Source organism: Neltuma alba, unplaced genomic scaffold (genome assembly GCF_004799145.2).
Source record: "Neltuma alba isolate B1F8T4 unplaced genomic scaffold, ASM479914v2 tig00001874_pilon, whole genome shotgun sequence".
Lineage (NCBI taxonomy): Eukaryota > Viridiplantae > Streptophyta > Magnoliopsida > Fabales > Fabaceae > Neltuma > Neltuma alba.
In genome coordinates, this window is record NW_021632651.1 from 23,334 (window position 1) to 36,442 (window position 13,109).

General features: G+C 32.5%; 1 protein-coding gene across 1 annotated transcript; it reads right to left on the bottom strand.

Moving 5' to 3' along the window:
- Positions 1–885: 885 nt before the first annotated feature.
- On the bottom strand, positions 886–7,921 carry LOC114713126 (ABC transporter G family member 15). Its single transcript, XM_028897709.1, has 9 exons — positions 7,691–7,921; positions 6,217–6,296; positions 5,269–5,730; positions 4,269–4,391; positions 3,459–3,590; positions 2,563–2,847; positions 2,168–2,440; positions 1,945–2,052; positions 886–1,490 (listed from the first exon to the last, which is right to left on the bottom strand). Exons 1-9 carry the CDS (start codon positions 7,746–7,748, stop codon positions 1,134–1,136), a joined length of 1,878 nt encoding a protein of 625 aa, XP_028753542.1. The 5' UTR covers positions 7,749–7,921; the 3' UTR covers positions 886–1,133.
- Between the last annotated feature and the right edge of the window lie 5,188 nt (positions 7,922–13,109).

Genomic DNA, 13,109 nt, shown 5'->3' on the forward strand with positions numbered 1-13,109 from the left:
AATTTTCACATTAACCCCATAATTTTGCCAAAGGTATTTTTAGGTGTTGTGACGGTAGATTAGACAAACATAGAAAAAGGAAAAGAAAATGTCGCACACTAGAAATATGTATTTGTAGGTTTAATTAATGTGATGGATCTAATGATTTCAAAACTCGAGAACACGTACAAAAAACTGAGTTGAGAGCACGAATCCAATTTTAGGGACAATTTTTTTTTTTTTCACTTTCAAAAGTTTTAAAATTCATTTGCAAGATTTTTTTTTCCACTCTTGGTTTCTTCATTCTCAGTAGCCGAAAGGCTCCTTTTAAAATCCAAGATCTGCAACCAACCTTGCGCTGACAATCCTCAGAAATTGCCCAATGTCCCATGCTTCTGCTCTAGATATATTAAAATCACATATTGCTTTCAATTAATTGTTTTAAATAAAAATATATTACCTCTAGTTCTATATATAAGCTTTATTTTTAGAAATGGATGGCATTTATTGTTTTTTTAATTATGTATTGAGACTCTCTCATTAATATTACCCTCATATATTCTCTTTTATCATTTTTTTTAATCTATTGCCTCTCATTTACTCTCTTAATAAATAGGAACAAATTTGGAAAAAAAATACATTTTGACCTATTTATATTTTTAACTAATTTTAATTACTATTTTGTTAAACGTGATTTGGTTATTTAAAGCTTGTATATAAAGTTAGAGTATGTTGTCTTCTCTTTTATCTACAACAGTATATACCAAACATACCCTCAAAGCCAGAGAGGACTCTTACACCAAATTAAGATAATACTATAAAGAAAATTTGCCAAGACAACATTTGTTTTTACTCATCATCAATCTAAGAGAATGTGACAGATTCTAGGAGTTGATAGAATCAAAATTATAGAATGAAAATTTGCAGGTGATTACCATGTATATATGATGGAGTTAAAACCCATAGGATTGGCAGGGTCATAGACAGGTAAATAACACCAGTCTGATTATTAGTATTCCTACTTCAATCCAAATTGGGTATCAAACATTTTCTCTATACAAAACTCATAATTAATAACAAAACAGCAAATTTTTGTGTATGTAATCCTGATGGAAAATTAACAGCTAAACCAAACAGCCCAGAATTCTTTGGTTCTAGTGGAGTGGAGAATTAAGGCCTTCTTGAGAAGACAGTGAATGGAGGGGTTGATGTCTCTTTGAAGGAAAAGAAGGCATCTTCCTGAAAGAAGGCCTCTTTTCAAGTGCCTGTAATGTTCTCTTGGCATGGAGTCTCTGAAATAATGGGGAAGCTCTCTCCTTGAACTTGAGAACAATGAAGAAAAGAATTCTGTAACCTATAAGAATGATATATAGAGCTCCCAAGTCCCACCACATGGAATGATTCAGTCCCATTCCCAACATGTGTGTTATAATATAATCACCCCTCAATTTTGGATCACCTGTTATCATAGGCTCAAACTCAAGCCCAAGCAAGTCATTCTTGTAGGCACCCTGCATTTCAAATCAATAATAGGTTAAAAATTATTTGCACGGCAACTGACAAAAATTGCTATACAACTATCAACTACCTAAGAACTAAGAAGGAAGTGAAAAAGAAATCTCCGGGCATGAGAAATTCTGAGTTGCCATATAGTGCACATTCATGCAATGGCAGGATTTAATCTCTCCACAATCTGATATGTAGATCTCAGGTGTGAAGATTAAATCAGACATGGTACCTAAGAATTTCTCCTCCACTCAGCAGATTTGAAGCATTCTTGTTATTTGGTGGTCATTACTTGAGAAGGACATAAAACAATCATTAAAGAGGACTTAAAAGTTTTAGGGAAAAAAATCTCTCCTCAACTCAAATGATGACCATTTCTGAAAACAAGGGCTTGAATTAGTGTTTCATGATCGCCAAACAGGAGAAATTCATATTTGCTAGTAAATGATGTTCTTATACCTGTATTGCCCAGGCGCCGTAACTAAGATACGATATTGGATAGCGCCAAACCGGCTTTGGAAGATCATCCAGCAACCGGAAGAATCCAGAGGTCATCATCATGATTCCCTGCATAAACAACCAATAATGGGAAAAATAAGCTTGGCTGGGATATTTCTGTTGAAATGGAATAGAGCTGGAGGGAGGAAAGCAAACTTATGAATGATAGGGCGATTGTCCTTACAATTATTCCAGCTCCAGTAATTATTCCCATGAGGAAATTAGGAACAAGTGAGGCTACGACCATCATGAGACTCTCAATCACAGTTATGCAACCAAAGATGTTGAGAGTGAAGAACAAAAAGTGAACAAAGCCAGGCCGGAATTTCACCATGTTATAAGTAATGGTGCCAGTAGTAAGAGCAATGGCAACCAAGAATGGGAAAGAAGATAGGAAATTGGACAAAATATATACTGCAACTCCATAATATCCATTAACTCTTTCCCGATAGAAAACCTGTTACAAAAGAAAAAGCAACAAAAGCATGGGAAGCATAAATAAAGATGCACCAATGTATCCATATATGGACACAATTAAAGAGTGATAATGGAAACAGAGCAATATTTACGGTGGCTCACCTTCATTTCTTCAATGAATGATGGGAAACCTCCAATTGACATAAATGTCATAAAACCTGATATAAATGCACCACATGCCCCACGAGCCAAGATTGAAGTGTAGCTATACCCAATATCAAAGTATATAGTTCCCACACATATAGATACTATGATATATATTATAATCCTTAACCAGTAGTAACCCACATCTCTACTCATGTTCACAAATGATCTCATCGTCAACGTTACAAGCTGTTTCCACCAACTAGCTTGACTGCCACTTTGTGTTTCAGTTTCTATTCCTTCCTGCAATATGTTAGCCATCAACATAATTAACATGTAATGATTGTGTCAGGTGCAGGGTCAAAAATGCTAGTCATCTTGCAAAAGAAGCTCAGAGATGCTCGCTGTTCTATCATGTTGTAAATGGAGTAAATTGCAAAGGATAGAGTTACTCCCTCCGTCCCTTACTACAAGTCACTTTTAACTACTACACACAGGTTAGGGAGGATAGTTAAAAGTAGTTATTGTTCTTAAATTTTTAAGAAATTACCACTATCTTCCAAGATTGCCCATAGTTAAATTCACTGAGTTCTAACATCCGCTTGTTTAGGAGAGAAAATTAACAGACGATCTCCAATGCAAAAGGTGTTTGCTCCGGAAAAAATTTTAATGCTCTAATTTTGCAATGTGACTTGATTTAAGATCATGGTTTGGTACACATGACACAATGTACGAATGATTTCAATTCATCCAATGCAAATTGGCTAAGATTAATTTATTTGATAGTCCATGCCATGGGAGATTATTCTCAGATACTATCATGTTTATGATAGAAAGAAAAGTCGTCCAATGGTTTTCAACTTAACATTAGAAATAATACTTAAATATATAAAGAGCCAGGAAGAAATTCATACAATGTTGGATAGTTCTCGAGTCCTTTCTTTTGTCCTTCTGGCATAAACTGAACGCCTATATTTTTCAACTAGCGCAGCCTTAATCTCTGCTGTAGCCATGTTCATGAAAGGATCTGATGAATTTGGAATATCCTAAAACAAGTAGTTAAAACCCGAGAGTTAGTGTTTCCATTGACAAGAGAATAGAATAGAATACAATTAATGCTTAACTGAACAGAAAACTAATGGGGGTTGCCAGAAGTAAGGGGTACCTTGCACTAGAATTCTGAACTACATTAGAATGTAATTTCAAAAGTGACATGCGAATTTCGTGATATATTAAGTTGATTAATTTATTGATCCCATCTTGACCTTTGGGCTTCACTGTTTTTATAACCTCAATGTAAGATAAAGGAAGCAGTTTTATGGCATGCTGCAATATTCTTTTGCAATTATATCAATAAAGTCTCATCATCAAACTAGTACAACGACAATCATCAGCCATAACAATGAGTGTATGGTAGTCTCTGCTATTGCTGAGATCATGAGCCTTGTGACTACTTTTTCAAAGCTGTCAAATCACCGCTAGAATTATTTGCTTTCCAGCTTCAATAAGGTTAGCCATTCAAATCAGAGTTTCACAAGGAATGTAGGTAGGTTTTACAAGTCATCAACATTGATGGGTTTTGCTTTTGCACATTCAATTGAAAAATAAGTAGAACTTTCAAATATCTTACCAAAAAAAAAAAAAAAGAAAGAAAGATGTAAGAGGGGAAAATACAATTATTCTTATACCAGAGAGTATGGTTGGAATTAATAATTATTACATACCCGAATTCTTTGAGATCCCTTCAAAGTGGCCGTTACAATGTCAAAGTCAGAATTGATGCAACGTAAGAAGTGATCAGAAGGGTTTCTTTTTCGTGGACATGGAAATCCTGCTTCTGCAAAGAACTGTTGAAACAATTGGATCATGTTACATTTTGATTAAAAGGCTTTCAATTCAAAATTTTAATCACTTGAGTAGAATCTTCTTCTCATGAATATGACCGTACATTAATTGACATTAAACAAGATAGAACATAGTGAGCACAAAAACACATCTCCAACTTCGAATATTTGCTTTGTAAGACTACTCAATTTTAGATTTGAATGCGTTAGCAGTTTCTGGGCGCAATCCTACTTGCTACTTCAAGCATTTTACTTGCTAATTTATAGTCATTCTTTCCACGTAACATGTTTTTCATGAAAGAATCCACTCATGTATTAATAGGTATAGAAGTGTCAGCAGACAACAGTAGTGAACATGAATAGATAAACAAGAATAGAAAAAGGAAACCTAAAAAAATGCTTTTAAAATATTTTTCAGAGTTGAAGGGGCTAATCGTTCAAAAATAATAATGTTCAGGAGTCTATCTGCAAATATCCTAAAGTTGAAGTGAATTTTATGAGTGAATTGTGCAAAGCATACATAAACATAATTTTATGTGACTAGATAATTACCTGTCGAAATAATATTACTATACAAAGTGTCTTTTAGCAATATCAATCAACATCAATATCAAGTTAGACTATTCATAAACTAACTATTCAGAATAGGGAGAATTGCAATAAAGTCCCAAGGAAGAAACATATTAACTAAAAAGTTCGACAACTAAGCAATCTATAACGACAAGTTGTAAAATAGGAAATAACAACTTCTACCTTGTTATTGGGACTTCTTGGTTTTTTTTTTTTTTTTTTTTGCTTGAGACATCATTGTAATTCTCCCTTATAGTATGACCTATTGCATTACGACATTAATTATTAAAAAAGGTGATGAAACTCATACCTCTACAGCCCTCTTTGCTTCTCCAAAATACACTGTTTCACCACCAGATAGTAAGAAAAGGTCATCAAAGAGAGCAAACACTTCACTACTTGGCTGGTGAATTGAAGAGATAACTGTCCGTCCATCACGAGCAACAGTTCTAAGAGTCTGAACAACAAAGAAAGCAGAGGCACTATCAAGGCCACTGGTGGGTTCATCAAGAAACAATAAGCGAGGCCTTGTGAGGATTTCAAGTGCAATACTAAGTCTTTTCTTCTCTCCTCCACTGATGCCTCTCAAATGCCAGTTACCAATCAACCTGTCTGCACAATCCTGGAGACCCATTTCAATTATTGTTCCATCAACAATCCCATTTACTTCTTCTTTGGTCATTGTTGTAGGGAGACGTAGATTTGCTGAATAGGATATGGTTTCCCTGACAGTGAGAGTTCCCAGCAAGACATCCTCTTGGGTTACATAAGCCTAAATGCAAAACAAGGGAGAAAAACAGGTAAGCAATGAGAAGGGATGGCAGTAAGATAACCATACTTGTAATTAAGAGATAGTATTATACATATAACCTGATATAAATAAATATTGTTAATGATTATAAGCTTTTAAGTTATATTCCTGTCATTTTAGTTTGAAGGATGCAGTAGACTGGATACAATTTGGATGGTCCTCATAAATTTAACAGCAAAGATGAAGTGAGAAAACAGCATTTTGGATTCCCAAAGATAGTGAGAATATCAATTTAGGACCCATTTAGAATGATTTATGATAAACTTTTTAATCATGTTTTACAGAGTATAAAATAAGTATGTAAGGGGAGTTTTATCTTGACTTGCGTGAAACATGCTTATAAATACTTATGAAATCATTTCTTAGTCTGGATTAGAGTGGTCCATTAGGAATCAACAAGATACTAATCACAAGATACTTTTTTGGCCAAGATATCAAGTTACTTACAACTTCACCATAATCTAGTCTTTTCTTCTTTCCATTGAGAAATATATTTCCAGTCATGACCACATTTTTTGAGAGTCTACCTGCAACATCATCAAGAAATGCAAAATTTAGATAATAATACTGCCAAAACATAGCTACAAAATAAAAATTATCTAGCCATTACCAAAAACATAAAATAGGAAATAGACTCATATACAACCTTTATTTTTACGATTAAAATGAATATTTTAAAAAGATATCAAAAAAATACTCGCAGTAAATTAACTAGATCTATAGCTAGTGAAAAGATTTGCATTTTCTATAGTGAAAAATCAACTATCAATAATACATTCGAAAGAAAGACTAGAAAATGTTGGCCAAAAAAAGAAAAGGAAAGACTAAAAAATACATAATAAAAAAGCAAAGTAAAGTAAATCATATAACGAAATCTTGTTCTTTTATATTATATTCTAAGTGCTTGGCTGTATGATTATAGGGTATTTAATAATAGTTTAACCTATATGAATTAGGTTATTTTATTAGGCATGATATCTTTCCATAGGAATTAGAGTATTTAATAAATGAGCGTGTTGAAAATTCATTAAGAAAGATAGAATAATTCTCAAAGTAAACCAAAAAAAAAAAAGGCTCCCCACGTAGCAATAAAAGCCTATAAGGATGCTTTTGGAAAGTTAACAAAAGATCCACGAAAACTGTACCAGAGCTTGTTTCGAATACTGGGGGGAATTCAACATGAATTATTTGTTTAAACCAAAAGTAGAAACACATCGTTTTTTTTTTTTTTGGGGGGGGGGGGATGGGGGGAAGGCGATATAATATAGAAAAGTAAGAAAACTATGCAGCTTTAATGGAATTCCCTAATCCATGCGAGGACAAGGATAATACTAAGCCCTGGTAGACCCGGGTGCTCCATATTCACCCAGAGTCCGAAATAACTGGAGAGAAAAGGACGACCTAGACTTTCCCTAACAGGGACGAAACTATTCAATGAAGCTATCGCTTTTGGGTCACATGATCACACATCACATCCAATCTTTGAACATAAAAATCAATAGTAACCAAAAAGTAAACATCAACCAAGCAACCAAGCAAATATAGAACCCCCAAACAAGATCCAATATGGAAAGAGCCCTTTTCCATGTACTAAAAAGCTCAATCACACAATTGCGACATGACTCTCACTTTTTACCTCCCATGTGTTCCGTTTCAGGCCCAGATGAAAAAGTAAATTGTGACCTGACTCTCGCTTTTTACCATAAATAAATGAACAAATTGCAGACCACGTCATGCCGAAAACGAACCCCGTGAGAAGGGCATGACATCTGATCAAGTTATTGAGAAACTTGAAATTGAAATTCAAATGAAATTTGCCCTAAATCTGGTGATTTATTGCTTTCAAAATCCCCAAATCTGAAATCGAAAGCTCGTTGAGCTAGCTAACAAGCAGTAGTACAGAGAGTCGGTGGAAGATAACCTGCAAGTGAATCGAGCAAGGTAGATTTCCCAGAACCAGAAGGACCCATTATAGCCATGATTCTACCAGGCTCGGCGTAACCATTAAGGCCATTAAGCAGCCTCTTGGTCGGTCCCTTGCCGAAGTTGGGAAGCACCACCGTCAGATCCTCCCACACCAAACAACTTCCTCTGTCAAGTCCACCGTACACCGCCGCCGTGGACGCACTGCCATTGTATCTCCCGCCACCACTCGCATCCTCTATCTCCATTACAGTAATAAACTAGTAACAGCTAGAAATAGAGTAACAAACTCCTCCTTCAGCTAGACAGATGAATAAGAGCGAACCAAGAGAAGAAACACTACAGGAAAGGAAAAAAAGACAAAGGCATAAGGGGATGATAAAGACGGAGGAAAACACAGAAGAGCCATGGATTTTACTAACCAAAGTGATTGCTAACAAATACTGAACAACTGAACGAGACCATTAATGGCGGGAGGAATGGGAGGAAGGGAGTTAAGTAGTAAGAGCGTGAGAGAATTATAGAGAGAGAGAGAGAGAGAGAGAGAGAGGAAATTAATGGCGGGAGAGGATTGAAGGCAGATGAGGCAGATGTTGGTGGCAAGTGAGTGAAATTAATGCGATTGATGGGTGTGCCAATCCAATCCAATCCAAGGGCTTGATGATATGATCAGTTAGCTTAGCTCTTCCCTCGTCATGGCGCCATTATGAATCAGCGTTGCTTTCAGTTTGCCAGTTAACTGTTTTTCATATGCATTAAGCAATCGCGACGCCATTCATATAATGCACCTACTTCCTTCCTTTTCATTTCTCTTAAAATCCAAAACTACCCCTCTTCTCTCATGTTGTGAGCGTATTAGCATGGTTTCTTCTGGTTTTTATACTCTTTCATTACTTAATATAAAATCTAATTATTAAATTGGTTTTAATATTAAATATAAGATTTATTTTTTATATTTACTAGTTTTCTTTAAATTACTCCAATGAATATTTCCTCAACCATAATCAAGTAGAAGAAGGAGATGGGATATTAAGAAAAATGATTATGGTGTTTTAGGAAAAACGCATCATATTTCTTATAATTAAATAACTTACCTAACTTTCTTAATCTAATAAAATTAGTTAAATAGGTCTTATATTAAGAATCATAGGTGTATATATATACTCCTCTAATATAATTCATAGAGCAGAGAAAAAGAAATTCCTAGTCACATCATCGGATTTTCAAAAGCAACGCAGTACTCTCTCTTGTACGTTGTATTAGGGTGAGGAAGCTAATTCACGTAAATCAATCAAAAAAAAAAATGACAGTTATATCATTACATAGTATAAAATTTTTGGAATTTACTCTTATACAAATTTTGAAGGGTTAGTAAAAAGTTATCTACATGAATAATACTCCTCCGGTCCTTATTATAAGACCCTATTTGATTTTTTATTTGATCCTAATTATAAGACCCCAATCCATTTTGTCTCTTATATTTACGTATTTTTTCCAAGATAATCCTTCTAATAATGATAGTTTTAGCCAATATACTTAATTAGCAAAGATATTTTAGGAATGACAACACTTATTTATTATAAATAACCAACTTAACTTACTTCCTTAATCTCCTCAAATAAGTCAATTGGGTCTTATAATTAGGACCGGAGGAGTAATAATTTATAACTAGAGATAAATTAGAAAAGAATTCGTTTATAACTCTATTGAACTCTTCTAATAAGGGCCAAAATTTTCTTCCGACAACTCCTTATAATAAGAACCAGAGAGAATACTATTTTATCTTTCATTTTAATAAGGGTATATACTCCCTCTTGTCTTTATTAAAAATTTTAGATAACTAATTTATAAAAAACAAAAAATTAGTTAATAGTAATAGATAGATTAAAAAATATGCTTTTGTTTTCAAATATTTTTTTTTTATAACAAACGAGAACAAACAAGAAAAAAATGATGAAAAAAATGTACGGAGGAATGGAATGAAAGAGAGTGTAGCAAATAACTGAATAAGAGAACATAAATAGCTAAGAATAAAATTAGAAAATAAATGTATTAAATATTGAGACAAACATAAACTGAAATTTATAGAATAGACTATGTTTTTTTTCAAATTTAAAGCTTATTAAACAGAGATAAAATTTAAAAATTATTAAATTTTAAGATACAGTTAATAAAGTTTAACTTTTTTTTCTTCTTTTCGGTGAAATACGTTTGAAAGGTACCTAAACACTCAAATTACAATTTTATATTTTTCATATCTTTATTTGATGTCTTCCCTGTAACTAATGTTGAGGGGCTTAGACCGACGTTAGTGGGGGCAGAATTTCAAAAAGGATTACGTGCGCCCCTCAAATCAACTGCTCCTCCCTCCAGTATTTATATCTAAAGAGGATTATGTTTGATTTTTTTTAAATAAAATATGTTCCTTCTAATCTTAAATACTTCGTTCCATGTTTATTATAAACTTCAAATAACAAATTTGCAGATAACCAACATCTAGTTAAAATTAGTTAAAAACGATAAATATGTTAAAAATATCTTTTATTTTCAAATATAGCCTTATAATAAATAAGAAAAAAGATGAAAGAGAATGTGTGTAAAAATATGATATGAGAGATTATGACAAGTAGAAAGAATAAATAATTAAGGACAAAATTAAAAAAAATACTAAATGTTAAGACAACAGCAAATTGAAATTTTAAATTTGGATAGAAATATAATTAAAACTTATAAATAGGACTGGAGCCATTATATGCGATGAGGTTTCAAATAACTTTTTGGAAATTATTATAAGGACTACAATAAAAGTCAATATATACAATAAACTTTCTTCTACCAGCAAGTTCTGACAGTTAGATCCCACAATATTGTTGTCAAGGGGTTTAATCCTTGATTATGTCCATGTTTATTAATTTTTTTTTTCAAGAAAGGTACTCTTTTGTAATTTTAATTGTATTTTGAAAGGAATTAGTTTTTGACTATCAATCCAGCAATCCTTTTATTATGCACAAATAAAAAACATTTTCACATGCAATGAAGTGTGGCATCTATCAATAATAAATAGGTATAATTTTATTCAAATACACAAAAATATGTTGAATTTTATGACCAAAAAAAATATTTGACCAAAAATACTTTAATTGACTTTCTTATTTGCGGCTTATTTTTCCTCACCTTCTTAATCATCTCTCTCAATTTTTTCCAACTTGTACACACTTTTCACCCATGCCCCATTTATGGCGCGGCAAGCAACGAGACCGTTCTCTAGTAAACTATACATCACACAATTCATTCAAAAGATAGAGAGAGAAAGAGAGAGGGATAGAGATAGAGAGTATGAAATATAAATGAGGATCCGTGATATGCAATTAATATCCATCGTATGAGTAATGTGGTATTTTTTCTATCACATTTGTTGACACTTAAGGACCGCATACCTTTACATTATTTAGATCTTGTTTCCAATTAATTTGTTAAATGGAAATTTTTAATCTATTTTTCCTTTTTTTTCTTTCCCACTTTTTGGTTTCCCCTGTTTTTATCTCTAATCCTTTCAAGGGAAAATCCATTAACCCATCCATTTTCTCCCCTGCATTTTTCGTCTCCTGATTTTCTGTCCATCAAAAATACAGTGAAAGTGGTCTCCATCCGAAATATAGCGTAAGTGGTTTTTCCTCCAAGGACAAGTTGCAGTTTTGCTTTGGCCATATGGGGTATGAAAATTCAACAAAGCAGCCAAATAGGTTTAGAACATTTAATACTTTTGTGAGGCCTTGGTCATTAGGCGTATTAATTATTGATGTTAACATGTTGTTAACTAAATGGTGACATGTGGAATTTTATTGATGAAATACTCCTGTAATCCTATTTATACCGCACTTACACAGCAAGTTTCATACATATAAAAAGAAAAAAAACCTTAAAACGTATTAACTCTGTAGTAAAATATAATAACTTTTTAACTTTACTTTTATTTAATATATTCACCTTTCAAAAGTATAATTATCTACATTACATTATAATAAATGAATGACAAAATTCATGCTAAAAATTTAATAAAGTGACTTGTAAATGGAACCTAAAAAAACTTATCTCTACCCTATATATATAGAAGCAGAGGATGAATGTCAGGATTTTAATGAACGAAATGAATTATCCCAAAAAATTAATTAAATAACTAATAGTAAGAGTTTATGTTGCTGAAATGTCAATGCACTATTTGATTATTTATGTTAATGGATGTCACTTTCGTCAATGAGTCTCCTTTGTCATGCTATTGACAGATACATTAATTCTCCATTACCTCTTTATTTGGACCGCAAGGGATGATAGCCCAAATATATCATAGGTGAAGTTTTATATTTAAATTTGATAGACATAATATTAAGAAATGTTTGGACTGAAGAAGTTGGTTTTGTTGTTGTTGACTTTTCAAAATTGATTATTGAAATTTTATTATAAGAATCATTATCTTGTTGTTATTATTATTGACTTTTCAAAATTAATTATTGAAATTTTATTATAAGAATTACTATCATAATCCTGATGCACAGGAAGAATAGCATTGAAGGACTCTTGAACCACCTTATTCCCATGCAAAGAACAATACATTCTAAACATCACGAAAGGATTAAGAGACTGAATTGTAATTGACGGCAAAAAAAAAAAAAAAAAACAGAGAGAGAATGAATTGTAATTAGACTTTTTTATTTTATTGATTACTATAATGCCCTTAACTTACCAAAAGGATACGGGTTCTTCAGCACAAGTAGTCTATCATAAATAAATATGCCAACTCAGTCTTGAAAACGTGTGTGTATTTTCCAGCCATAAAAACGTATATATAAACAAATAAAAAGTTAATCAGTATATAATATCAAGCCATGTTACTAACATGAGAACTATTTAATTAATTTAAGCATATTAAAAAAATAATTAAGTTAATTATTTATAACAAATATGAGTTGATTTTTTTTTAAGTACCATTTTTATTTATGACCACCGTTGGATGAAAACTCCTTATTTTCAAATGTATAATTAATAAAGACACTTTAAAAGATAAATTATAAATTTATGACATAAAATTTACCATATATATTAAACAAAAAATTCTTTAGTTTTGGTTAAGAAGTGTAGATGATAAAATTAAATGCCATTTGTGCAGCCATAAAATCGCTGCTCCTTTAATTTCTTTTCAGTTTTGACAAAAGCAGTTGACCGTCGTATAGCCATGCGCAAGTGAATAACAAATGATAAGGCAGTTGAATAGAAGATATGAGCTAAAGTTGGCAGATTAAACTTCCAAAATGCTTTCCAAATTCCTCCGTGTCTTGCTAAAGAGTTCATAATCCCAAGTACATGTCCATAATTGAAACCTAAGACTGGCTTCTATATACCCGATACAAATTATTTGATTA

What these genes read in the sequence shown, in the direction of transcription:
- LOC114713126 (XM_028897709.1), bottom strand. Translation starts at nt 7,748, where the DNA reads ATGGCTATAATGGGTCCTTCTGGTTCTGGGAAATCTACCTTGCTCGAT. An exon ending in CTTGCTCGATTCACTTGCAG is followed by an intron (nt 6,297 to 7,690) that starts GTTATCTTCCAC and finishes ATGATGTTGCAG; the next exon opens with GTAGACTCTCAAAAAATGTG. An exon ending in CTCGAGAACTATCCAACATT is followed by an intron (nt 2,848 to 3,458) that starts GTATGAATTTCT and finishes AACATATTGCAG; the next exon opens with GAAGGAATAGAAACTGAAAC.